The sequence below is a fragment of the Panthera pardus genome, unplaced genomic scaffold (genome assembly GCF_024362965.1).
Source record: "Panthera pardus isolate Hobbes unplaced genomic scaffold, ASM2436296v1 HiC_scaffold_3, whole genome shotgun sequence".
Lineage (NCBI taxonomy): Eukaryota > Metazoa > Chordata > Mammalia > Carnivora > Felidae > Panthera > Panthera pardus.
In genome coordinates this window covers 10,286,434-10,313,965 of record NW_026526876.1, presented here as the reverse complement: position 1 = coordinate 10,313,965, position 27,532 = coordinate 10,286,434, and the positions used below count along the sequence as shown (strand labels likewise).

The 27,532-nt window shown below is 53.9% G+C and overlaps 2 protein-coding genes across 2 annotated transcripts; one reads left to right on the top strand and one right to left on the bottom strand.

Moving 5' to 3' along the window:
* Positions 1-2,987: 2,987 nt before the first annotated feature.
* TP53 (tumor protein p53) lies at positions 2,988-14,969 on the bottom strand. The gene is made up of 11 exons (XM_019413568.2): positions 14,835-14,969; positions 7,082-7,183; positions 6,921-6,942; positions 6,572-6,826; positions 5,962-6,148; positions 5,768-5,880; positions 5,430-5,539; positions 5,016-5,152; positions 4,855-4,928; positions 4,487-4,593; positions 2,988-3,936 (listed from the first exon to the last, which is right to left on the bottom strand). The coding sequence occupies exons 2-11, from the start codon at positions 7,153-7,155 to the stop codon at positions 3,855-3,857; spliced, it is 1,161 nt and encodes a 386-aa protein (XP_019269113.2). The 5' UTR covers positions 7,156-7,183; positions 14,835-14,969; the 3' UTR covers positions 2,988-3,854.
* Positions 14,970-15,526: 557 nt separating this feature from the next.
* Positions 15,527-27,455, top strand: WRAP53 (WD repeat containing antisense to TP53). Its single transcript, XM_053892521.1, has 10 exons — positions 15,527-16,505; positions 16,641-16,739; positions 17,004-17,115; positions 25,121-25,209; positions 25,439-25,529; positions 25,623-25,755; positions 26,305-26,513; positions 26,708-26,811; positions 26,954-27,088; positions 27,203-27,455. Exons 1-10 carry the CDS (start codon positions 16,111-16,113, stop codon positions 27,447-27,449), a joined length of 1,614 nt encoding a protein of 537 aa, XP_053748496.1. The 5' UTR covers positions 15,527-16,110; the 3' UTR covers positions 27,450-27,455.
* The last annotated feature ends 77 nt before the right edge of the window (positions 27,456-27,532 follow it).

Genomic DNA, 27,532 nt, shown 5'->3' with positions numbered 1-27,532 from the left:
TCTCTACGCCCAACATGGGCTTGAACTCACGACCCTGAGGTCAAGTGTTCGTGCTGTTCTGAGCCAGCCTGGTTCCCCTCTCTGTGACTTTTTGAGAAGATAAAAAATATTTACCTACTATCTAACTTATTAAATTCTAACTCCAAGAGTTGTTTATTATGGTCTCTAGAGTGCTTAGGCGCATAGTCCTGTGATCAAAAAAGCAAAGAGATACTTAACCAGTGTTGTTTTCTTTCTTTCTTTGATCCTCTTGAATGCATTATAACATTGTCCGTATGCATCCCTGTATGGTTCTTTAATCGAAATTCTCTTAGTGTTTAGCCATTAGGATATCCCCTGTATTCTTAATTTTTTTTTGAAGGAATGGATGCTGACATTTAATCAAATTCCTTTCAGCATTTCTCGACATGATCATATTTTTCTTCCTTAATTTGTTAATGTCACGAATTACGTTGATAGCTTTCTCTACAAAATCAACTTTGTGCCCCCGGAATGAACCTTTACTTACAGCGTTAATCTTCTTTTAATTCATCAATGTATTCTGATACTATGTTGAGAGTTTTGCTTCTAAGTTAATTTAGCTTCTAGGTTTTTACAGTCTTTATTATCAGGTTTTATATTCATGAAACCACAACTTTACATAAATTGGAGATTTCATTCTTTTCCTGTGGCACAGAATAGTTTAAGTTGCATTGGGCCAATCAATGGTCCTTGCTGTGCTTTCAACAAGCCCTTGAGTTTTTTAAAATTATTATTTCATTTTTAAGTAAACTCTACGCCCAACGTGGGGCTCGAACTCATAACCCCGAGATCAAGAGTCACATGTGCTGACTGAGCCAGCCAGGCGCCCCTTCTTTTCCTTTTATAAATTTATCTTTTTTCTAAACTCCTGCTTTTGGGGGTGCCTGGATGGCTCAGTTAGTTGAGCGTCCAACTCCAGCTCAGGTCATGATCTTTCTTGCATTCTGTGAGTTCCAGCCCCGCGTCAGGCTCTATGCCGACAGCTCAGAGCCTGGAGCCTGCTTCGGCTTCTGTGTCTCCCTCTCTTTCTGCCCCTCCCCACTCACGCTCTTTCTTTCAAAAATAAAATAAAAACATAAAAAAAAATAACCTCCTACTTTTGGATTTTACCCTTTCAACCAAGTTTGCTTTCTCTTTCAACAATTTGTATCATTTTTAGGATGCATGCTAGGTTCCTTTGGTTTCTCTTTCTCCTTTTTTAATATTTATTTATTCTTGAGAGAGACAGAGCGTGAGCAGGGGAGGGGCAGAGAGAGAAGGAGACACAGAATCGGAAGCAGCCTCCAGGCTCCCAGCTGTCAGCACAGAGCTCGATGCGGGGCTCGAACTCACAAACCGTGAGATCATGACCTGAGCCGAAGTTGGACGCTTAACCGAGCGAGCCACCCAGGCATCCCAAGAAATATCCCAAATCCCAGTGGTACAGGGCTTGGGCTCTGAACTTGAGAGCAGGGGCCACGTCTGCCATGGGCCCCCACGTTCTAGAACAGAGCCAGGCAGAGGAAGGCACCGGTGAGTGCCTGTAGCCTAGACAGATGCCTGGATGAACGCGAGGGAAGGAAGGCAGGTAGGACCAGAGAGTCAGGGACCCAGCACAGGTCACCTCTGCCCATCGCAGAGTTGGCCTGCGAACCCAGCCTTGTTCCCAGCCCAGTGATCTATCGGCTCATGAGGCTTTGGGCAGAGCCGGATCGGATCTGCTTTCTGAAGGAGCAGAGCAGAAACGGACCCGGTCCCGTTGCTGGGGACGCAGTCTAGGAAGATGCGAGTCAGGGGTGCCGGGTGCTGGTCAGAAGGCACTTTCAAGGTGACCCATCTGGAGGGGTGAGGAGAGGGAAGAAGTTTCGAGAGCGCTGGTTTGCCAAGGCCCCGGAGGGTGGGGAGAGATGGTGAAGCTTAAGGTCTCTGAGAGAGATGGTTCCAGGTCTCCCGGGGAGCGTTTGGCGTTCCCCGGTGAGAGAAAGAGAAAGAAGGTGGTCTTGAGGCCAGGGGGGCTGGTGGGTGCAGGGCCATCTGGGACCCTTGGGGCAGGCCACGCCGCTCCCCACAGGCACCCTCAGCCTGGTTGAGGAAGCTGAGAGGACGCTGGCCCCAGAACCCTCTCTGGACCTTAGCACCCCTCCCTCTGCCTCCAGGGAGGAGGTGGGCCAAGCCATGTCCCCAGTGTCTGGCCGCCCCTCCAAGCGCTGGCTCTGGCAGCAGTGGGTGATGGAGAGAGCTCCCCCCCCCCAGCCCCCCTCCCTGGGAGCCAGCAGCACCGAGGAACAGGACAGGCGGGGGAGCAGAGCTCCCCAACCTCAGCTCTCCTCCCTACCCCAAGAAGCCCTTTGAGGTTTTCCTGGCAGAGTTTAAAGCTTCAATTCATTGAATTGCCTGGCCTGAGGCCCAGGATGAGGGGATGCCGGGAAGGCCCCAGCCCCGCACCCCGGCCCTCACCTTAGCCGCCCCCACTTTCCTGGGACCCTGGCTGGCAGGCCTCCCCGGCTGTCTTCATCCAACGGCGCCCACCATCTTCCTCCTCGGGGACCCAGGTATCCTGCCCCTTTCTTGTGAGCAGATGGCCACCCCAGAGGCTCAGGCTTGCTAAATCAGACATTTAAATCCCATAATCCTTGGTGAGAGGCTGACAGAGGGGGGCAGCAGCCCAATCCTAGAAGCAGGGGCAGGAGAGAACCGTGTGCCAGCCCTGGTAGGGCAGGGGGGCGGGGGAGGAGGGACAGTTGGTTCCCGAGTTATGAATGGAGTCCCCCCCTCCCTTGTTGTCATGCAGCCCGCAGACTGACCCAGTCTCCAGCTTTTGTTCTCCTCCCGGAACCCCGGCGTGGCACCCCCCTTCCCCCCCCACCCCCAGCCCCCACTCCCCGGACACTCAGGTGGCTGCCTCCCAACATCACCTCCTGACTCGCCCCTGCGGCATGGCAGGCCCCACGCAGCCTCCACGGGCACCCGCCCCTCAGACACACAGGTGTTAGCAAAATTTTATTGTAAAATAAGAAACCGATATAAAAAGGGGATATAAAAAGGGGAGAGGGGGAAGGGTGTGGGGATATACGCAGATGTGCCTCAAAGAGTGCAAAAGAAATTGATCCTGAGGAGTCGGGGGCAGGGAACAGACCTTGGTAGATACAGACCCTACACCAGGGATCGGATCCCTCGCGGGTGTAGGACAGAGTCAGACTTCCTTTTAGGAAGTGAGGTTCGGCGAAAGGGGAGACAGGATTCGGCCGGGCCAGCAAGGAGGGGACCCCTGACCAGCTGTCCCGGTCGTAGGAACTTGATCATCCCATCCGCCAACAGGGACGTTAGGGAATCAGCACCCGTGAAGGCACCAAGTCTCAGACATCGTGTAATAAAAAAACTGTTTGGGGGCAAGACATATATCATTTCATTAACCCTCACAACAAACACCGTGAGGTAGGTATGGTTATTAGCATTTCATAAAAATGGACAATAAAATCAGGACAAATTCAATAGCTGGTTAAAATGGTAGAGAACTGGGCTCGTGGCCCAGCGTATGATTGGTTCTAGAACGCTCTTTATAGGCAGGAACATTCTCCTACCTCCCTCGCGGTTCCTCATAGTAAAACATCTTAAAAAACTCGGTTGGAAGGTCCCACCTCCCCCTACTAACCAACTACGTGGGCCAACTTTGTTAGCAGAGCCTTAGGCTAAGGTAAGTGGAAAAATTCATGGTGTTTCTGAGGCATACCTGTACCAAGCAGGGCAACAGACCAAGCTTGTGTGTTCAAGCTCCCAAGTCCCAAAAATGCCAGGGAAGGAGGACAAGGGTGAGGGGGCCGGGGGGGGGGGGGGGGACCGGAAGCGGAAGGACATCAGTCTGAGTCGAGCCCCTCTCTCTTGAACATTGGCTTTTTATGGCGGGAGGTAGACTGCCCCTTCTTAGCCTTCAGGTGGCTGTTGGCGAGACAAGGGGCAGGGAAAGAGATGACGTCAGTGAGTGGGAGGTGTGTCTCAGATCCAGGTTCTGAAGGGCCCCAGGCAGGAGCAGGGGAATTTAAGCTGAAATGGTCACCACCACCCGCGGATGTGTTTACTGAGCACCCGGGGTACTTCTGGGTCGTGTCGTCGTCTTTCCCCACCCCGTCTGACAAACAAGGAAACTGAGCCCAATAAAGGGAGTCGCGAAGCCACGCAGACCTGCTGGTGGTCGGCAGGGCTGGGGGACTGTCTCAACCCTGCGGTGTCTCATACTCCCACACGGTTATCAGGCCTCTATTTGGGACCCCAGCTCTGAGCTAGGGGTTGCTGGAAATGACCAAGAGGCACGAAAGGGGGTGCAGGATACAACTGGGGGAAGACTGAAGGATGACTGAGCAGGGCAGGTCCCACCTGGTCAGGGCACCAGTTCCTTTTTGCCTTGAAAGTGGGATTAGAATGGAGTCCTGTGGCCTTTCGCGGCAGGAAGGCAGGGGAGCGGGGCTGGGAGAGGGCCCAGGTCACTCACCTGGAGTGAGCCCTGCTTCCGCCTGGCTCCTTCCCACTCTGGGCATCCTTCAGCTCCAAGGCCTCATTCAGCTCTCGGAACATCTCGAAGCGTTCACGCCCACGGATCTGCGGCAGGGGAGGAGGGGGATAAAGAAGTATTACAGTACCACTTAACGCACCTTGTGACTGGAGATCTGAAGTTAGGCACAGCCTTGAGCCATTGTCTTGAGGCACCACCGCCCCCTGCTGGCAAACGCCCTAATTGCAAGCAAAGCAGTCCAGCAGAAAACCACATTTTGAAACAAATCTTCAACCCAGTAATATTAACTTCAAAGGAATCAGGGCACCTGGGTGGCTCAATGGGTTAAGCATCCCACCCTTGATTACCTGAAGGGTGAAATATTCTCCATCCAGTGGCTTCTTCTTTTGTGGGGGAGTAGAGCTGGTGCTGGGGGGCAGTGCTGGGAAAGAGGTGAGGAACGGGGAGAGAAGAGTAAATTTTGAGCCGAACTGCACCCTCCCTGCCTCCTCTTGTCCTGCCCGCTTACCTCGCTTAGTGCTCCCAGGGGGCGGCTCAGGGCAAGGCTCCCCCTTCTTGCGGAAATTTTCCTCCTCCGTGCGCCGGTCTCTCCCAGGACAGGCACAAACTCGTACCTCGAAGCTGTTCCGTCCCAGCAGCTTCCCACTACCCACGTAAGAAGACAGAAGCTGGAGGCAGTGAGGGAGATGGGGCCCCCCTTACTCCCCACTTCCTTCATCCTATGCGGAGCCTAAAAGCCTAAGGAGTATCGAGAAGCCAGGTAAGAGAAGGTCCCAAAGCCAGAGAAAAGAAAACTTGGAGGCGGAGGGTGGGGGACAGCAGAGGAGATTCCATAGGCGGGGATGGGAACGAGCGGGAAGGACGGGACGGGCGGTAGCACGGGAGAGAGTGGCCTGGGGCAGGGTGGCGTGCGGGTCCCTACTTGGAATCTTCCAGGGTGATGATGGTGATGATGGGCCTCCGGTTCATGCCCCCCATGCAGGAACTGTTACACATGAAATTGTAGTGGATGGTGGTACAGTCAGAGCCGACCTGGGAGAGACGATCGGGCCGAGTGAGGCCACCCAGCGCCAGGCAGGCCTGCCGTGTGTAGGCTGGTTTCCTCAACCGTGGATTGGGGATCACCCGGCTGGCGGTGCACACCGCACGCGGCCGTGGGGAGGTTGCATAAGAAGGAGAAAGCCCCCCCACCACCATCTCCCACCTGGACGGTCGCTGACAACCCCCCGCCCCCCCGAGACCCCAGACGCCAAAGCAGACCTCGGGCGGCTCGTAGGGCACCACGACGCTATGTCGGAAAGTGTTTCTGTCGTCCAGGTACTTGGCATGCAAGTTTCCTTCCACTCGGATGAGATGCTGGGGAGGCGCCAGACCTGAGAGCGATCGGGGAGGAATCAGGGGCCGGGGGACCCTAGCAGCAGGCCCTGCCCCATCTGTAGCCCCCGACGGCTCACCATCGCTACTGTCAGGGCAGCGCTCGTGGTGGGGACAGCGCCTCACGACCTCTGTCATGAACTCTGACTTCTTATAAATGGCCATGGCGCGGACACAGGTTCCCGGTGGGGGCGGCGATCGGACCCACAGCTGCACGGGGCAGGTCTTCGCCAGCTGGCAAAACAGCTTGTTGAGGGGAGGGGAGTACTGTGAGGGAAGGAGAAGGGATGGACAGGTCAGGGGACGAGTGCCCGGGGTGGGGGGGTCACATGCACCACTTACACACCAACTGGAAGCCGTGGGGGAAAGGTGGCTCCGGATGGCGGGGTTGGGGGCCTTTATCCCAGAAGCTCACTTACAAAAGCCAAGAAAGGAAGGAGTGGAGGAAAAAAGAAAAGTTCCACGGCCCCGTGAGCGAGGCTGACTGGAACAGGACTGGTGACGGAAGCCCAAGGTCAAAGTGGAAATGTCAACTTTGGGACAGGGGCAAGGCCAGAGGTCACGGGCCAAACTAAATAGGTCAGATGTAGGAAGACTGACAAGAAGGTAAGAGAGGAGGAATCCCGAAGTTCTGAACAGAGAAAGCCAGGGGGGCTACGGCCTGGAAACCGGCCCCTCAGGGCCACTGACCGTGCAAGTAACAGACTTGGCTGTCCCCGACTGCAGGAACCCTAAATGGAAACCATAGGCGCCCGGGTAGGTCTTCTGCGAAGGGACAAAGGATGACAGGGGCCAGGAGATGGCTGGCGCAGGGGTGGCTGGCGCAGGGGCTGCTGGTGCCGGAACCACTGACATTCCGGAAGCATCATCTGGTGCTTCATCCAGCCAGTTTGCGACATCTTCCGAGAGCGGCAGCTCATTCATCGCCGAGGACAGCTCGGAAGACTGCAGGGGGGAGAGGCAGGAGTCAGAGGGCCAGGTCTCCGGCCCCTGTCCCCATAGTGTCCCCCCCCAGCAACCCCCCACCTCCAGTCCTTACCAGAACATTGTTTTCGGGAAGTCTGAAAGAGAAGAGCAGAACGTCAGTGCTGGGGTTTGTTTTCTACAGAGGCTCCACCGGGGGGCTGGGGAATGGGGCGGGTGGGCAGGACTGGGGGGTCCTGGGGGGCTGGCAGGGAGCCCGCCCCGCCCCCCACTTACAGGTTCCACAATTCCGAAAACGTCTCCTGGCTCAGAGGGGGCTCGATGGTGAGTTCCAACGGCGGCTCCTGCATTGTGGCTCCTGGGAGGACAGTGCGGCCGCTGTGGAGGGAACGAGGGTCCGGCCTGAGACACACCCAACCCCGGGGTCCCCCGTCTTCCCGGGAACAGGGCCGCCCCTGCCCGACCCTTTGCCAGCCCCTCGCACATGTCCTCCAGACACAAAGGTACCCAGAGAGGGAATCCCAACCTTCCCACCACTGAACCCACGAGCCTTCGTGGAAGGGTACCCTACTTCTGCTCTCTTTCCTGGTAAGAAGGATGAAGTGACTGTCAGCCACTCCTTCCACCTGGGCGACGATCCCTCCATGGACCCCTGACATTCCCCGCCAGATCCCTTCATCACAAAGCCTTCTTCTTTCTTTGTTTTTTTTAAATGTTTATTTATTGTTGAAGGAGAGAGGGACAGAGCGTGAGCAGGGGAGGGGCAGAGAGAGAAGGACACAGAATCCAAAGCAGGCTCCAAGTTCTGAGCTGTCAGCACAGAGCCCGACGCGGGGCTCGAACTCACGAACGGTGAGGTTCAAGAACCTTTGACAGGTGTCCTGTCAAAGAACCACCAGCCAAACTCTGTCATCCGACTCTAATTCCAGTGTGGTATGCCATCAGACACCTTTTCTTATTCCTTTCGGCTGTTGCCTCTGGGGGACTAGAAACTTCCTCAGTGCAGCCACGTTATCTGTTGTGCTCACCTCAGTAATGTAGGTAATGCCAGATGCCTTGCATCTGGTTGGGCTCTCTAACTGTAAGTGAATTGTCATGCCCAAGCCATGAGCAAGCGGGCTGTGAGTGGTCCAAGGGGCAGGCGAGTTCAGAGGGGTGGTCCCAGTCCGGGCTGGGGCACTTGCCACCATCTCGTGACACCTTCCCTGACTCCAAGTTTATCAGCTTTGCGAGAAAACACACCTGCCGCGTGGGTCCAGGTTCATTGCTTTTTTGCTGCTGTCTCGTAGGTCCCTGACAAACTATCACCCCCCACCCTCGTCCCAAGCAGCTTTTTCCATTATAATCTCCCTTAACATTCGCCTCCACCTGCGTGGGATCCAGGGCGCGCTTTCTTGTGGGTTCGGTTTGTGAAATCCTTTCAAGCGCCTCGTCTCATTTGTCTCGGTCACCTGACAGGCGAGGAAGCCCGAGTCCCAGCGAGAGGTGAAGTGAACTGCGTGCCCGACACACAGGCGAATGAATGAGCTTTTATTAAAAACGACCGTTCAAACGTCTAGGAGTAAGATGCTTACTTCGTCACAGACGACTCTGCAGAGCCCTCTTTTGTAATCGGTTAAGGCTGGAGGTGCAGACTTGGGTTGACAAAAGTCCTTGGATTAAGAGGTTGGCAAAGGGCTACTTGTCACGGCGGCTAACGCTGGCTGACGGGGGTATTGGCTACGCACGTGCGTGGAAGGAAGCAAGAGAGGGCCCCAGCGGGGAGTGATCCCAAACATTTAATTTGTGGGGCCGGACCAGGACCCCTCCTCCATCAGTGATCAAAAGAACTTTGAGATTTTATGGACGGGAGCTCGAGAGAACGGCGAGGGGGCTCAGAAGTCAGAAGGGTTGAAATTGCACTGTTACTTACATTTGCTGGGTGACTTTACCTGTCTTAACAGGCTAGCCTTTTGGCTTCCCTGCATACAGGCAGTGAGTTTTTGTGTGTTTAGTGAAAAGTCCCCAGGACCAGGGAACATAGAGCGGCTGTAGCAGACAGATCACGGGCTCGGGAGCCGGACAGGCTAGGCCTGCATCCCAGGCGCACCACCTAATATTCGCAGGATTTGGGGAGGTGAGGGTTAGGGTTAGGGTAACTTAACCTCTCGGAGCCTTAAGTGTCCTTTGCTCTAAAACTGCACCTTACTTATTACGGATGATGTAAGGAGCTGAGAAAAGTGCCTGGCGCGTAGGAAGAGCCCAAAATGTGCCACAACGGGCTCTGTGGCAATGGTTAAGTCCGAGACTCAGTCCCGCTGGGAGGGACACAGCCCCACGGACAGAGGTCTCCCTCTCTTGGTCCCGGGCAGCAACTAAATTCTCAATGTTTCTCTCTCGAAAATGCACGATCACTAGGAAACCTTTTCAGAGCAGGTACTCCCCACGGAGAAGAGCCTCAAGGGCCATTAAATGAAACTGTCAGAAGCGGAACCAGACTTTCCGAATGGCTGGGGAGGCAGCACTTGACATTGATATCCCTGGCGGGAAGGCCAGAAACTCAGCTGGGGCTCCAAGGGCAGGCCCTCCCCACAGGGGCCCACTGCTTTCGCTGGCTCATCTCATTAATCCTCTCAAGAAGCCTATAAGGTAGGTGTCATCAGCCGAGGGAACCCGAGGTTAAAGTAATTAAGTCACTCACCCGGGCTCAGGGCCAGGGATTTGAACCTGGGCTGCCCACAGCCACCTCCAAGCTCTAAATAATTATGTCCCCCCCACCCCCACCCCCGGGGGCTTCATCCAGAGGCTTGTGCCAAAAACATTTGTTTTGGCTGAAAGCTATTTGATTGGGGGGGGGGGGGGGAAGAAAAAAAGAAAGAGGGTTCTGGAAGGTAGTCAGGGCAGCATCTGGTAAAACGGAACACCTTAATACTTTGTACCAGGAGGCTAGCGCAAAAATGTTCGTCAGTATGGTTCCCAGACGGCAGGTGATAAGAGACAATGTTACTGTCTGTCAGCAGGGAGTGGCTAAATGACAGTGGTATCCTCCCGAGAGAAATTTACTACAGCAATTTAAGGAAATTGAATTTATTGGTATATGTGTAACTGGATATAGCTCAGAAACCTGTGGATTAAAAAAATACAATTTGCAGGGCGGGAGGCGGGGAAGAGTCAAACACAGGAAAATATACGTAGTTCATGTAAATTAAAAATACAAAGACTACAGTTGACCCTTGAACAAGGGTGGGTGGGGGTTAGGGGTACCAACCCCCTGTGCTGTTGAAAATCCGAGTGTATCTTTTGACTCCCCCCAAGTTTAACTACTAATGACCTACTGGTGAGCTCTGATCGTTTTGATAGGATAGTAATGGTTTCAGAGAAAGGGGGATATGTATGCTTATGGGAGGGCGGGTACTGTCAAAGGGTTCTAGCTTGATTAATGAAGAAAAAAAGGGGGTGCCCCGGTGGCTCAGTCGGTTGAGCGACTGACTTTGGCCCAGGTCACGATCTCGGTTTGTGAGTTCAAGCCCCACATCGGGCTCTCTGCTCTCAGCGCAGAGCCCGCTTCGGATTCCTCTGCCCTTTTCTCTCTGCCCCTCCCCTGCTTGCGCGGTCTCCAAAATATAAAAAAAAATTAAAAAAAGATGGTAGTCATACATGTGTAATTAACATACGGACTCAGATAAGACAAAATATTGTTATAATTATTTGGTGTACTTATTTGGTGGGAATATAAGTGTTGTGTATTTTTCTAAAACAAAGCTAAAGAAGGAAATGACATAATACTCTGGACAATTTCACAAACGTATGTCTAGCTGCTCCCCAGAAGCCCACCAATGTTTCTGAGGTAAAAAATCTACATAAGTCGAAATGCATAATTTTACCATTTAGATAGCAAAATTGGACAAATTGATACAAGCTTGTGACCCAGCCCTATCAAGCCCAAGATACTTTGCCATATTTCCTTCTAACAGTCGTACAGCACCATTTATTCAGACTTTCCTTTCCCCACGGATTCATTTTGGGGCCTTTGTAGAGGACCATTTGACCACACTCATGTGTCTTTTCCTGGGCTCTAGTCTGTTCGTGGTTGTCGTCCGACTGTAGCTTTATAGGAATCTTGAGGTCAGGTAGTTTAAGACTTCCAACTTTGTACTACACTTTCATTTCGGAGTCAGCTTATCAATTTCTACAAACGAACCTGCTAGGATTTTGAGTGGGATTGAATTAAATCATTTTTGACCTCTCAACACTATTGAGTGTTCCATCCATGAATATGGTACTCTGTTATCTACAACTTCCGTAAATTCTCTCAGCAATATTTCGTAGTTTTTAATATAGAACTCTCGTCCCTTTTTTGTTCAATTTATCCCCAGGATGCCATGTTTCGGATGTTACTATAAGTGGCATTGTTTTTACAATTCATTTTCTGACTTCAGATTCAATGGTTGCTATTATATAAAAATACAGTTTATGTGTATTACCTTTAAAACCTGTGACCTTGTTATAATCATTTATCAGTCATGGTAGCTTTGCTTTTTTTAAGATTTTAGGGGCGCCTGGGTGGCTCGGTCGGTTAAGCATCCGACTTCGGCTCAGGTCATGATCTCACGGTCCGTGAGTTCGAGCCCCGCGTCGGGTTCTGTGCTGACCGCTCAGAGCCTGGAGCCTGTTTCAGATTCTGTGTCTCCCTCTCTCTCTCTGCCCCTCCCCTGTTCATGCTCTGTCTCTCTCTGTCTCAAAAATAAATAAACGTTAAAAATTTTTTTTTAAGGATTTTATTGTTTAAGTAATCTCTACACCCAACGTGGGGCTCGATCTTACAACCCTGAGGCCAAGAATTGCATGCTTTAGCAACTGAGCCAGCCAGGCAGTGCCCTTCATGATAGTTTTTCAATGAATTTTCTATTAGCCTGGCTAACACCTTCGGTACAATGTTGAAGGGGTGAGAGGCCAACCCTTTTCTATTTCCTGGTCTTAGAGGACAAGCATTCGGTCTCTCACTATTATGTATTGATGGTAACTCGATTGGAGGTGCCTTTGAACAGACTTAAGTTTTCCTTTTTCTGGTTTGCTGGGGGGTTGGCTTTTCTATCATGAAAAGGTATTGCATAATGTCAAGTGTTTTTTATGCAGCTGTTGAAATCATCACAGGATTTTTATCCTTCAATCCATTAATGTGGCAAATTACACCGATCGATTTTTTGAATGTTAATCATCATTGCAGTCTAGAGATAAACTCCACTTGGTCAGGATGTTTTATCATTTTTATATACTATCGGATTTGATTTGCTAAAATTTGTCACATTTTTGCATATATATGTGCTAGCAGGAATATGGGTCTAAATGTTCTTTTCTTGCAATGTCCCTGTCTGGTTTTGGTATCAGGATTCTGAGGATTATCATAAAATTAGTTTGGAAATGTTACCTCTTCTTTATTCTGAAAGAGTTTGTGTTAGATTGGTATTGTTTCTTCCTCAAAGTTAGAGAAGAACAAAGGAGAGATAGAATAGAAAATAGCATTAAGATGGCCGACTTAAACCCAAATTTTACAATAATCGCATTACATTTAAATGGGCCAAACACTCCAATTAAAAGCAATTTAATGGGGAAAGGAAGGCTGTTAGGAACTAGAAGAACTGTACACCCATATAGGAAAAACCAAAAATAAAAACAAAACCTTGACCCGTATGTCCCATCATGATAAAAATTATTTTAAAATTAGTCAATTAATTATGGCTCATAGACCTAAGTATAAAGCCTAAAACCCTAAAGGTTCTAGAGAAAAATATCCTAGAGTATCTCATGACCTTGGGGTCAAGCAAAGGTTTTTCTAAACAGGTCACAGAAAATATTTGAAAGATAAAAAGAATCTTCTGCTGCTCCTCTTCAACAAACAGGCAAGCAACAGGTCAAACACAGGAGAAAACACTTGACAAAAGACTCCTATCCAGGATATATAAAGAACTGCCTGCAACTGAACACAATTTTTAAAAAGCACATACACCAACTTAAAGAAATGGGGGGAAAGATCTAAAGAGTCACTTCCCTTAAGACGTAGGAATGGCCAGTAAGCAGGTGGAAATGGATCATAGTGCAGAGGACTGCAAATTAACACCACAACGATGTACACAATATTAGGAAGACTGACAAACCACACACATGTGAGGAAGGACAGATCTTGCTGGTGGGAATGCAAAACGGGACAACCGCTTTGAAATATAGGAATTTGCAAGTTTACATCTCCTCTCTTACCTAGCAGTTCCACTCCTAAGTAGTCGTCCAAAAAAAAAAAAAAAAAAAAATTGTACAAGAATGTTAAAAGCAGCTTTATTAAGAATAGCCCCAAACGGGAAACATCTCAAAAGGTCATCATAAGAAGAATGGATAAACAATCCATCGTTTATTCATCCAATGGAGTAGGCTACATACAAAGCAGCAAAGCATTGATACAAGACTGATACACGCAGGAATGTCACACGGGTGAATGTCACAGGCATTACGCTGCAGGCGAGAAGCCTACACAAAGGAGCACATACTGTGTGATTCCATTTACAGGACGTTCTCCAAAGGGCAAAACTGGTGACAGAACCCAAAGATGAGGGTCAGAGATCGACTAGGAAGAGAGGCACGTCCACCTTCTCCGGGGCGATGACAATGTGTATTTTGACGGGCTTTACGCGGTGGTTAGTTGCCACGACTCGTCTAATTGCAGTCGGCGGAAACGCTACCCCAATTTCGGAACAAGCAGCACGCAAGCACCGCGCGCGGTGTCCAGGACGCAGCAGGTGCGCGGACCGCGAGCGCAGGCTGGAAACACCGCGCCCCAAGTGACTGACAGGCGGGAGGCCGGCCCCCCGCCCCCTCGGCTCGGCGGGCCCCGCCCCCTCCAGGCCCGCCCCTTCCGCCCCCGCGACGTTCGCTCTGCGTCCGAAATCGGAATGGCTGGGCTGCAGCCGGATGCCGGAGAAACCGTGTCTCCGCCACAGACGGACGGCCCATCGTCGCCCGCTTTCACCATTTAATTCTCAAACGTACCCGTTCTCGAAAATACCCAGGGCTTGCCCTCGGCACGCTTTTTAAAACCCCGTCGCACGCAATGGTAGCGTCCGTCCAGATGGCAGGCAACGGGGTGGAGCACACCATTCAAAGAGGGGGAGGGACTGAGGTTTGCATCAAAACAAATACCCCTTCCCTCCCCAAAGCGGCTGCTAAGTAGCTCGGGAAGGACACAAAAAAAGTAGAGGAGGGGGCTAGTAGCCTCCCTCCGCAAGTTAGAGGAGCCCGTCGGAATGACATTTTCTCTCTACGCCCTCTCATCGGGTGCACAGTGAGCTGCTCCGGAAAAAGAAACCGGAAGCGCTCCTGTAAGTGGCAAAATGTAAATGCAGAGCCAAACAATAACAGGGCTCGTGGGCCTCTCCGGCCCGGACAGTCCTCCCGGGCTTCGCGGGCAAGTCTCTCGTTGAGCACTTCCCACTTCCACAACTGACAGTCTAATTGGATTTGCTCCATCTAGCGGAGCCGGGGACCGGTTGGAAAGATCACTCCAGGAAGGACAAAGGTCCGGAAGTTATGGGACCCGAGCAGCTTGGGCTTCCCGGATCATCCCCCGAATAATCATTTGGGAACGGAGCCCGAGGTTCCACCAGGATGCTGTGGGCCCTAAAATCTCGGATCACGGGTCCCCCAACCAAATTCCGAGATCCGAGCGTCTCATATCCTGATGCTTTGTGCGTCCTGTTTCAGGGTTCCCCACACCCAGCCCTGGGATGGGGGTGGGGTGGGGGAAGAGCCCTTTAGGCCGGCTGAAGGTCCCACTCTCCTGTTCAGCTCTGAGTTCGGCTGGTCCTAACATCCCCATCATCCACACCGAGGCCTCCCAACATTGCATTCCTATGTCGGTGCCGTCAACCAAGCGTCCATTCCCCCAAATCGCTAAGTCCCCAGTGCCCCATCCCCAGACCCCACAATTCTCCCAAGCTGAAAATACACGGAGCCAAGAGCCGGTGACTCAGAGAGGACTCATCTGGCTCAGTCAGGAGCTTACCCGAACCTCAGGGGAGCGTGTCACCGTCCTGGGAAGCACGCTCCGAGGCCGGACGCCAGAGGACCCCGGAGCCCAGCAGCTACCTGCGCCTAGTATGGTGGCTCTGGACTTTTGAGAAGCTCAAAACTTTTAGCGCCAGACAGAGCACATGGGAGGGGAAAATCCCAATCCCAGCAACCCCCGCGAGGCTCCTGGCACAAAGCTGGACAGTCGCCATGACAAGTAAGGGCAAGCAGTTCGCCGGGGGGCGGTGGGAGTGAGACAGGATTCTCGTCGTGCTGGTGCTGCAGCTACTTGACACTGGGGTGGGGAAGTTCGACCAGCCAGAACTGGGAGGGCAGAATCGGTGGAAACCATTTTGGAAGACTCCCGCCACTGTGTCAAATATGAAGGTGGAAGAAAGAAAGACGCTTGCCATCCCTCTCCCAGATAGCTGGATAGTTTCTTCTCATCGGCTAAGATGCCACCTTTTTAGGAAGGACTTCCTTAATATCCCAATCCAACGTATTCCTTCAGATACCCTGTATCACACCATCTTGTTTAATTTCCTTCACAGCCCTTGCCGCTCTCTGCAAAGATGTGTTCCTTGCCTTAAATACACAGCAACGTCAGCCTTTTAGGGAGGGCAGAACCCTTGGGCTGCTCTCTTACTCATTGTTGTATTTCTCAGTGCCTGGTACAGTACTGGGTCGCAAGGAAGAGCTCAATAATAAATACTGACTGAATGAATGAAAAGGGACGGAAGTGTGAGGAATTTGTCGAATGAGAAGCAAAAGGATCAAAATCAAGTATAGCGCTAGCGCCCTCTTGCAGGTGAGGGGGGAGTAGGTGCTTTAAGAGTGACGGAGGGAGACGGCAGGGGGAGCTCAAGCCCTTCAAACAGAGGCGGAAGCTTTCGGACTACGACACCCAGCAGCCACCGGGAGCCCCAGGGCGTGATGGGTACGGTAAACCCTCGTGACCTGTTACGTGCTTGCCCCGCCCCTCTCCCGGGTCGCCCGCGAAATCCGATCGGGAGGCGGAGGTCCAATTGAGAGGTGCGGCCAAATCCCGCGAGAGCGCGTGGCTCTTAGGGACCGAGCGGGTCGAGGAACGCCGAGCTTGCCACCTTGGTGTCCCTGTGTCCGCCTCGCCTTCCCGGGGTCTTCCGCCCCCTCCCGGAGGAAGGAGGCAGGCGCAGGTAGGTGCTCCAGTTCGGCGTCCGGAGCCTTGCGAACTCTGCGGCGGGGCGAGGGTTGCCCGGCCGAGGCCAGTGTGGCCGCGCGTCCTCGGCAGCATGAACGCGCCGGAGGCGCCCGTGTTAGCCCCGGACCCGGCCCCGGCCCCCGCCCCGGCCCGCCTCTCTCCTCAAGCTTCCCTGACGGATAAAGACCCGGACCCTGAACCGATACCACCGCCGGCCGATGGGGACGAGCCGCCCCGCTTGTCCCCAGATCCCAAGGCCGGTTCAGTTGGTTCCCAGGAGACGGGAGAGGGAGGCCCAGCTTCTATCTCCGCCCCCCCGGAAACGGGGTTCGGTACTCCTAGGGAGCCGAGCCCTCCAGTCGAGGAGCCAGAACTTTCTGAGAATGTGAGCCCTCCTGCAGAAGAGACGGACAGGCCGGAGCTGGGGCCCGGAGAGCCCACAGCAGGCGTGTCTGAGGAAGCTCCTCCGGAGGATGAGGGATTCAGGTAAGTGGTGATGGCGTGGACGCAGAGATCCGGGGAGATGGGGAGCGTGAGAGGTGTGCTTCTTCGCGGGTCTTGGGGCCCACTTCACCAGGCCCCTTTCCTCCTTGCCTTGTTGTCTCCCCATCTTCCTTCCAGCACCTGGAGCTATAGCTTCTCCCAGCTACCTCGATTTCTCAGTGGTTCCTGGTCCGAGTTCAGCGCCCAGCCCGAGAACTTCTTGAAGGGCTGTAAGTGGTAAGTTAAGGGTAATGGGGCGGGGGGATAACCGTGCCCAGGATTTTTACCATAAAAAGGTCTCCAGTTACCTTGGGGAAGAGCCCATCGAGGGGGGAGTTGGGAAGAAAGTAAAAGTTCCTCTTGGACTGAGCTTACGTTTCACCTAGAAATATGTGTCTTCCACTTTTCTCAGGGTCTTGGGGTGCTTACCTACCCCCAGGGGGAGCCTGGCACTTGGAAAATAGAGCCCTGCCCAGCTTTCTAACTCTTTCCTATTTCTAGGGCCCCTGATGGTTCCTGCATCTTGACCAACAGTGCTGATAACATCCTGCGTATTTATAACCTCCCCCCAGAGCTGTACAATGAGGGGGAACAGCTGGAATATGCAGAAATGGTAAGGGTAGGGGCTGCCTCTGTCCCGTCACCGGACGCTGCACGGGTCAGCCCTGCGCATGGCTGGAGAAAGTTGAGCCCACGTGTTTCCTGACCGCAAACAGAACGTTTCTTCACGAACGTTCACAGGTAGCACGTTCTACCCTGGACGCGGAGATATTTAAGGCGGTGTTTGCCCGTTCTTTACTCGTGAATGTGTGTTTTCCATCAAAGAACGGTGGGTTTGTCGTGGCGGTATTTAGTTGACTTACAGGTAATTATTGAGCGACTGCCAATGTGTCAGTTACCGTATTTGGTGCCGGCATAAAGTGCTGAAGGAGACAGAAGAGTTGGTTTGCTGTCTTGTGTGGGAGACAGACAACAGACGTGGAAACTGACAAACGAGGAAGTTCGTTACAAAGGATAGCAAGTGGTGTGAAGGAAATAAATAGAACGAGGAGGAAGTAACGAGAGGACGCCACTTTACTTACTTATGTATTTTAAGTTTATTTAGAGAGAGCTCGAGCACGAGCGTGCACAAGTGGAGGAGGGGCTGGGAGAAGGAGAGAAGAAGCCCAAGCGGGCTCCGCACCGTCGGTGCAGATCCCGACCGCGGGCTCAAACTCATGAACTGTGAGATCATGATCTGGGCCGAGATCAAGATGTTGAAGCGAGCCAGCCAGGTGCCCCTAGAGGAGACCACTTGAGATAAACTGGTCAGGAAGGAGCTCTGAGCAGGAGACGGTTGAGTTGAGACGTGAAGGGTGATGGGGTCAGTTATGTGAAGAACGTCCCGGGAAGAGGCAATGATTTTACAGAGGCCCAGGGCTAAGAGGGAGCTTTGTGTGTTCCAGGAACGGAAAGTAGGCCAGTGTGCCTGGACTGAGGCCAGTGAGGGGGAGAGTGTGGTGAGGACGGATTCCACAACCCATATCGGGTTGGATCTGGTGGGTAGGCCATTTGGGGTTTATCTGGGAAGCCAGGGGAGAGTTTTAAGACAGAAGAGTGTGGGGCGCCTGGGTGGCTCAGTCTGTGAAGCGTCTGAGTTCATTCAGCCCAGGTGAAGATCTCACGGTTCGTGAGTTCAAGCCCTGCATTGGGCTCTGTGCTCCTTTTCTGCTCTCTCTCTGTCTCTCTCTCAAGCATGAATAAATGTTAAACACACACACACACACACAGAAGAGTGAAGGGAAGGCCAAAGTTTAGAGAGCGGATCGTGGTGAGCAAGAGTGAAATCGGGGGGATCCATCAGGATGAGTTTATCACGGTCCAGGTGAGAGACGGTGGTGGCTGGGGCCAGGCGGTGGCAGGAGACGTGGAGAGGTGTGGATGGGCTTGAAGCGTATTTTGTAGGACGTGGACGGTACAGGGAAGGAGGCAATCACTGGCGACGTCCGGGTTCTCGCAGCCCCGGGGGGACAGGGGTACGATTTACTCAGAGGAGGAAACAGATAGGAGGAGGCCTCAGACAAGTGAAGCGTTTTGAGGTCTGTGTGAAACGTGAAGCCAGGGGAGAAGGCGGGGCTGGGATGTACTTTGGGAAGTAGAGGAGCACGTGGACGGGATCTGGCCTCTTGTGAACGATTCAGTGTCAGGACCGTGTGGCTGGAGGGGGAGGAGGCTCACACAGAGCCCGGAGCGCTCGAGCAGATGGGGGTGGCGTGCAGGACGGATGGCAGAGGCCGAGGCAGGGTCAGGTCCGATGCCGCCGAGGGCGAGACGCAGAGAGTGGCGGAAGGCGTTAGTGGCCTTAGCGGGAGCGCTTTGAGAAAAGCAATGGAGGCAGAAGCCCAGGTAGCGTGGGTAGAGGAGGTACAGACGGTTCTTTGGAAAGTTTTCTTGCGGAAGGGTGTCGAGAAACGGAATGGCGGCCAGAGGGAACGTGGGGCCAAAGAAGGGTTCGCGGGGTGCTTCTGCAGCATCAGGAATAACCCCGTAGACACGGAGGAATGGATGCTGAAGGGGAGAGGCGGGTAACAGGTCCCTGAGAGGCTGGCCGAGGGCAGGATCCGGAGCCCATCAGAGGACTTGGTTCGGTGGGGAACGCTCTCTCGAGGTAGGAAGAGAGGCAGCCGTTTGGGGGTCGGAGAGTTTGTGGGTCTCCTCTCTTGGCTTCTCAGGGAAGCAGAGAGGGAGCTGACCTGCTGAAGGAAGGGGGTCTGTGGGGAGAGAGCAGGAGGCGGGGATGACTGGTCCCGGCGAGTCGAAGATCCAAACCGGCGAGGAATGCGGTAACGGCGCTGTTCTGCGGTAACGTCGCTGTTCTGTGCTCAGCGCCCTCTAGGAATTTGTTGCCGTCCGTTTAAGGTGAGATCCGTTAACTTCCTTGTGCGTCGCTTCCCAGCAAGCGAATCGAGCCCGTTTTTCCTGTGTGTGACATGAGGATGACAGCAACAGCACCCACCCCACACAGCCGTCGGGAGCAGCAAAAGAATTAGCGGGCCGTGTTCGAACCAGCGCCTTTTCTGTGTTCGGTGAACACCGCTGGCGGGTGTGAGCTGGGTCAAGCGCGGCAGAGGAGGCTGGTGTGGCTGGGGTTTGCCGGCGAGAAAGGCGGGTGTCTTGAGAGCGTCTGCAGGGGCATCCGGGCGGCGGCGGACTCGAATGGAAAGCGGACGAGGAGGTGGATCGTAAATGTGTTTTTGATGAAGCAGAATAATTGTCGTGGTGGAAAGAGAGCACGTTACCTGGCCAGGTGGGAGACGGTGGCCAGAGATGGTGCGGCGACAGGAGCATCTGCGGGGAGCGAGGCAGTGAATCGGAGAGGGTGACGGAAAGGTGGGGGGCCGGTGTGGTGGCAAGGAGTACGGCCGGGGCTCCTGGCTGGCTCAGTAGAGCGTGGTGAGCCTTGATCTCGGGGTTGTGAGCTCGAGCCCCACATTGGGCGTTGAGATCACTTAAAAATAAAATCTTAAGGTGCACCTGGGTGGCTCAGTCGGCTGAGTGTGTGAGTCTCGATTTTGGCTCAGGTCGTGATCCCAGGGTCATGGGATTGAGCCCCAAGTCCGGCTCCGTGCTGAGCTTGGAGCCTGCCTAAGACCCTCTCTCTCTCTCTGTCTCTCTCTGTCTCTCTCTGTCTCTCTCTGTCTCTCCTCCCACTTTCTCTTCCTCTCTCTCCCATCCCTCCCCTCTCCCCTGCTCATGCGCGCTCTCTCTCTCTCTCTCTCTCTCTAAAATAAAAGTAAAATCTTAAAAAAAGAGCTTAAGGCAGTGCCTGGGTGGCACAGTTGGTTAAGCATCTGACTCTTGATTTCGGCTCAGGTCACTATCTAGTGGTTCATGGGATGGAGCCTGGAGTCAAGCTCTGAGCTGACAGCATGGGACCTGCTTGGGATTCTGTCTCTCTCTCTCTCTGTCTGTCTCTCTCTCTCACATACACAAAATAAATAAATAAATATTTTTTAAATGCGGAGAAGCTGGAGTTTGGGGAAGCGAAAAGATTTGGAAATGGCTACCGTGAGCAAGGTTGACACTCACCCCGCCCCCTCCTGTCCCTGAGGTGTGCCCTGGGGAGGAGGAGAACGAGAGAAAGTGGCGACGGCCGCCTTGAAGATGGGGACTGAGAGAAAGTGGTGACGGCCGCCTCGAAGATGGGGGCCCAGTCCCGGGGACGGCTTGGTCGCTCACCTAACCGGCAGAGGCCGCCCCTGTTGGCGATCTCTGTGCGACATGCAGGGCGCTCCAGGCCCCGTTCTTGCAGGTGTTGTCTCGGGGGCCGGGTGGGCATGGTGGGCCGTCCCGAAAGAGCTCAGGAGCAGGGGTCGTTAGAAGAGCTTCTGGAAGCGCGGCAGGGTGAGAATTTATTGCACCATTCGTTTAGGAAAAACGGGAATGGTGAAAGAGAAAAGGCATCATTAGCCACCACTGTACAAAATTCAGCCTTTAAATTATCCCCTCTTCTTTCGGCCTGTACAGTATGGAGGCTTTTTATGTGGTTGTGTTCCTACGGTAGCTGGTTTTGTACGCTGCTTTTTTGTTTTGTTAACAGTCGGCTCCTAAGTGATTTCCGTGGTGCTTCGGTCTCCATAGTTACCGTATTTAATGGTGTATGAGACTACACCGAGTGCCCGCGATTGATGATTTTCATACCTATTCCCCTGCTTTGGGCATTTGGGTTGTTTCCAGGATTTTTGTATCCTAAATTATTCAGTGAACATCTTCATGTGCTTTGACGGAGATTCTTTTCCTAAGAGAAGTTTGATGAGTAAGAAATACTCTAGGTCAAAAGTATCAATATTTGTTCTACATCTTGTAGACAGATACCCAGTCTGTTTTCAAAAGCTCTTCTTTTTTTTTTTTAAACTGCTGTTAGCCGTGTGTACGAGTCGTATCACAAGTGCACGCATCAGATGATTACACTTCATGTGTCTGCAAGTTTAGGATTTGGAAATGGATACAGTTAGTGTAGGTGGGGAAATGGGAGGAGGTCACTTTTGAGTATTGTCATACACTCGTTTCTTTCTTTTTTTTTTTTTTTTTTTTTTTTTTTTTAGTGTTTATTTATTTTTGAGAGACGGAGTGCGAGCAGGGGAGGGGCAGAGAGAGAGGGAGACACAGAATCCGAGCAGGCTCCAGGCTCTGCGCTGACAGCTCAGATGCGGGGCTTGAACCACGAACTGTGAGATCATGACCTTAGCCGAAACGGGACATTTAACCAACCGAGCTACCCAGGCGCCCCTCCCTCCATGCACCTGTTTCTTCTTCCCAGCATGCTTTCTTAATTCCTCTCCTCCCTTCTGTGCCTTTTCACGGAGCTTTCTGGAACTCCTATCCCTAACTCCCCAGCCTCAGTCCTGAGTTCTGTCCCTGCCCTGGGGCCCTTGCCCGAGGCTTTCGCTCCCTATAGCCCTACCCAGGGGAACCTGCACATCTCAGGTTTGGAGGGGGGCTGTCCTCATCCCCCAAATGCTGCATCCAGATACTTGTGCTCTCTCTTGTAAAAACTTTTCCTTTGAGGCTTGTGCCGTTTGGTTCTCCCTCATTCACCAAGGACATGGGCACCTCATGGCTGTCCTGTGCACCCCAAGTCTTTCTACCGTCGTGGTGACGTCAGGTATCCACACCAGAAGGCTGGTCTCATCCTTTCATTTTCCCTGACCCTTCCCCCCCTCCACCCCATCGAGTCCCCTTATCTCTCGGTTCCATCTGCTTCTCCCTACTCCACTGTCCCCGCTTTAAGTCAGGTCACTATTGGGGGCCTCATGTTACTGGAACCGTCTTCTGTCTTCGCTCATCAGAACATTTCTTTCTGACTGCCGATGATACGCTAGGTGTTGGGGAAAACGTGGTGAGCCGGACAGGTGTGACTGTTGCCTCCTCAGATGGGTACGACGCAGGGCGAGGGGCAGAGGGCTGTAGGAACACGGAGCGGGGCTCCTTGCTCCACAGGAGGGGTTAGGGGAGGCTTTGCAGGGGAAGACGCCTCCAAGAGACCGGAAGCGTGATCGGCATTCAGCCAGGAGGAATTGTTGAGGGGAGCGAAGGAGGAACATTCCAGACCTGGATGCTGGCGTGTGTGAAAGCCTGTCGATCGGGAGTACGGTACGTTGGCACCTTCTGGGAGCTGGGAGTCCCACCGGGATGTGGAGATTCTAAAGGGGTGAGTACGGAGGGGTGCGCCATGAGAGGTGGGTAGGGGCCAACACCTGGTAAGGAGATTGGGTCTCGTACTGAGGGTCACCCGGAGTCACTGGACGTTTTAAGCAGGAGAGTGACGCGGGGCCGGATTCCAGCCCGATGAGGTCTCCGTGGCCCGCTCGTGGCTGCAGCGTGGAGAACGGGCGGGCAGGCTGGGGTGCGGCGGTGCGGGGAGGCCCGGAGAACACGCAGACTCGCACAAATGCTGGCAGGAAGGCGGTGGCTTCGGTGGGAACGAAAGGGCGTGGACACGTTCGAGAGACCCCGGGCGGCGGACCCGGCAAGATTTTGGATCGGCGGCCGCTACTTGGTTTTGCGCGGGCTGGACCAGGAGTGGAAAGTGGGTGAGGGGTAGGAGTGGTCAAGGCTGCCGCTCAGATTTGCGGCTTCCACACTTGGATGTGGAGCCCCGGGTGGGGGGGGGACGGGGGGAGTAGGTTTGAAGGAGGCGGAAGCCGGGTCTGTCACAGACAAGCCGAGCGTGAGGTGCCCGTGGGATGTGTGAGCGGAGCGTTGTGCCAGGCGGCCTGACGTGTGTGTTCGGAGCGGGGGCCGAGGGCATGGGTGCGTGACGTCGCGCCCAGGGCCAGCGAATAACTGACAAAGGGCTGTTACCCAGACGATTGAAAGACTCCCTTCCGATCAGTAAGGAGAAGCCAGTAACTTGGGAAAGTGAGCAGAACCTACGAAGAGGTGTGCCTAAGCGGATACTGAACGTCTGACCCTAGTGGTCATGGGGGAAAGGCAACTTCGTAGTCCAGTGAAGTTCTGCTTCACAGCCTTTAAAAATAAGTTTTTTTAAATGCTTATTTTGTATTTGAGAGAGAAAGAGACAGCACGAGCAGGGGAGGGGAGGGGCAGAGAGAGAGGGAGGCAGAGAACCCGAGGCAGGCTCCAGGCTCCGAGCCGTCAGCGCAGAGCCCGACGCCGGGCTCGAACTCACAAACCGTGAGATCGTGACCTGAGCCGAAGTCGGACGCTCAACCGACTGAGCCCCCCAGGCGCCAGCACAGCCTTTTATTGGCAAAAACTTGGAGGTCTGGCCGCACCAAGGGGCCGCGGGCACTCCCTTGCACGCCGCACAGCGGCGGTGGGAGAGTGAATGCGGATGATCCCTCTGGGCCAACGGGTGACCCCGATCGGCAGAGTTGGCAGAGTGGGTGCCACAGAGCCCGGTCATCTGGCAGAAGCTGCGGAGAGGCCCTCCCACACGCGTACCAGAATGCTCAAAGCCCTCCACCCAACATATGGAAAAACGTGGGTGACTGTCAGCAGAGAAGGATAGTGTGTGGGGTGCTGCCCGGCGGTGAAGGTGCCTGAGTTAGAGCTAAGCGTGTCACTGCGGTGAAATCCCCCAGTCACAAAGGGATGCAAAAGGTCTGGTGCCTTCGGTATTAAAGATAAAGGCCACGCAAGACCACGGTAGACGACGTCGTCTGGGTGTTTCTCGTATGAATACATTTCTAAAGAAATGCACGAATACCTCTGAGGGAGGGTGTCCTTGGGAAGAAGTTTTAACTGCCTTGTATTTTCCTTTTTTAAGCTGGGTGGAGGAGTCACAGGAAGTTTTAAATCTACTTCTTTGCATGTTTGAACTGTTTAATACGATTTTTTAAAGGATCTAACGGCATCTAGTAGGTGCTCGGTAAATATTGGTATCAATGGTTTGTAGTTTTTGTTTCTTTTCTTTACTTTTCTCTTTTTTCTTTTGTTTTTTCCTTCCTTTTTTGCTTTAAGTTTATGTATTTTGGGGCACCTGGGTGGCTCAGTTGGTTAAGCATCAGACTTCGGCTTGAGTCATGATCTCACGGCTTGTGAGTTTGAGCTCCATTTTGGGTGAGCATAAGACCTGCTTCTCTCTCTCTCTCCTTCTTTCTCTCTCCCACTCTCCCTCTCCCTCTCCGTCTACCCCTCGCTCATGCCCTCTCTCAAAAAAAAAAATTTAAAAAATAAAGTTTAAGAATTTTTTGAGAGAGACAGACGTCACAAGCAGGGGAGGGGCAGAGAGAGAGGGGGACAGAGGCTCCAAAGCGGGCTCCCCTCTGACAGCAGAGGGCCTGATGTGGGGCTCGAACTCATGAGCTGTGAAATCATGACCTGAGCTGAAGTCAGATGCAGGCTCAACCAACTGAGCCACCAGGCTTGTTTCTTCTTAAGTGTTTAAAAAGCAAAAGAAGTCTGTATGGCATTTGGTGGCCCAAATCCGACACGACAGTCTGAGCTGATCCTTGACTGTTGAGATCAGGATTCTGTTCTTCGTATCGACACCATCTGCCTTCTCCCCCCGGTTAAGTGCCGACAGACAGTCCCCCTTTGGCATAAAGCTTCTGTAGCACGAGTCTGCCTCCTTTTCCTGCCAGTGACCCAGGCGTTCCTGCATCTCTGTCCAGGCCCCCGTCCTTCGAATGGTGGAAGGTGACACCATCTACGATTACTGCTGGTATTCGCTGATGTCTTCAACTGAGCCAGACACCTCCTAGTAAGTGATGTCCTTTGCCTCCCCTCCGCCTTCCCCTCTCAGCGTCCCTCCCCCCCCCCCCCCACAAGTTTCAAGGGGATCCTCTACGGAGAGCGAGCGAGGGACTGGCAGGGGGCTCGGGAGGAGGGAAGGCTGCTGTACCCTTCGATGCGGGCTGAGAGGGCCGGCCAGTTGGCTTCCTCCCCTTCCTTCGACAGCACCGGGGCCTCAGTGTCCGTGTCTCTCTCAGCGTGGCCAGCAGCAGCCGGGAGAACCCCATTCACATCTGGGATGCGTTCACCGGACAGCTCCGGGCTTCCTTCCGTGCCTACAACCACCTGGTAGGGGCCTCCCCGCCCGTCCCAGGGCTCGTCCTCGCCCAGCTCCTTCCCGGGGGCCACCTGAGGCTGTTTGCACGGCTTTCCTGCCTTTAGGACGAGCTGACGGCAGCCCACTCGCTCTGCTTCTCCCCGGACGGCTCCCAGCTCTTCTGTGGCTTCAACAGGACCGTGCGTGTCTTTTCCACGGCCCGGCCTGGCCGTGACTGCGAGGTCCGAGCCACGTTTGGTGAGCATCTGTGCCTCCCAGGAGAGGAGGAAGGGGGAGGACACTGCCACGTGCAGAGGGGCCTCGTGTGAGCCGGGGGACCGGGCCCGTCACGTCGTCTTCAGTACAGCCCAGGGAGGCAGGTCCTACTCGGGGGGCAGAGGAGAAAACAGATTCAGGGAGGGGGCGAAACTCTCCCAAGGTCAGCCTGGTTCACTCCTGAGCCCGTGCCCTGTCGGCCGTGTGCCTCTTGATCTCTAAAATCTTGGTCTCTCTGGGAAATCGGAAGTGAGGTGGATTTCATTTTCCTATGAGCCTTTAGGTTTCCATCCCTTCGAGGAGAAACAGATTTGAGAAGGAAGAAATAAGTCTTGAAGAAGAAATTTAGGTCCTTTGCGGGGATAGAAGGATCTGGGGAGCATCGGGATCTTTAGCCTGCTTGAGGCAGACGGGACAGGGGAGGCCCTGGTTCCCTGCACGTGGAACAAGAGACAGAGATGCACCCCTGATCAGCCCGGTTAATGTCCGGTGTCCTTGCCCCGTCCCCAACTTTGTTCCGTCCCTTTCTAGCAAAAAAGCAGGGCCAGAGTGGCATCATCTCCTGCATAGCCTTCAGCCCAGCCCAGCCGCTCTATGCCTGTGGCTCCTACGGCCGTTCCCTGGGTCTGTATGCCTGCGACGACGGCTCCCCTCTTGCCTTGCTGGGAGGACACCAAGGAGGCGTCACTCACCTTTGCTTTCACCCCGATGGCAACCGCTTCTTCTCAGGAGCCCGCAAGGTAGGGGTCACGTCCTGAGATCGCAAAGAGGGCGCACAGAAGGCAGCAGTGGGGATGCAGTCTGTGACGTGTTGGGGTCGGACGTGGGAAAAAACTAAGCCAAGCTAAGGGAGTGTCTGCAAACCTTGGGGACGAGCGGGGACGTCTCGTGCGGGAGGGGGAATGGACTCCAGGCCCCTGGTCTGTGTCTTCAGGATGCTGAGCTTCTGTGCTGGGATCTCCGGCAGCCCGGTCATCCACTGTGGTCCCTGAGTCGAGAGGTGACCACCAATCAGCGCGTCTACTTCGATCTGGACCCGTGAGTGACCGAGTCCTTCCTGCCCAGCGTCCCAGTGCCCCCGGGATGTCAGAGCCCAGCCGTAGGTCCCAGCCCCTGGCCGTGAGGGGTTCCTGCCCCCGGGGGTGATGACTCCGTGTCAACAGGCTTCTCTTCTCCCCAGGACTGGGCAGTTCTTAGTGAGCGGAAGCACCAACGGGGCGGTGTCCGTGTGGGACACCAGCGGGGCCGGACGCGAGGGGAAGCCGGAGCCAGTGCTGAGTTTTCTGCCCCAGAAGGACTGCACCAACGGAGTGAGGTCGTCGGTTAATGCCACAGATCTTGGGGCTCGGGCTGGGGAGGGACGGGGGTGCCGAGGGAACAGGCATCCTCTCTCAGGATGCTGACAGGCCCTGCCTGTCTCTCCCTGCAGCCTGCACCCCAGCCTGCCATTGCTGGCCACCGCGTCGGGTCAGCGTGTGTTTCCGGAGCCCACGGACAGTGAGGACGAAGGGGAGCAGCGGGGGGACCTTCCTCTGCTTTCCATGCGCCACGTCCGCTTTGAAAGTCAGCTTCAGCTCTGGTGGTGTGGGGGGGGCCCGGACACCGGGGTCGCTGACGCTCACCGGGACGGGCAGGGACAGGGAGGGACAGAGGAAGGTGGGGGCGAGTTGATATAAAAAGGTTTTATATGGTACCAGAGTCTTCGTGTCTTTGGGGGGAGGCAAATGCTGGGGATGGGGCCGGGTGGGGTCCAGGTGGG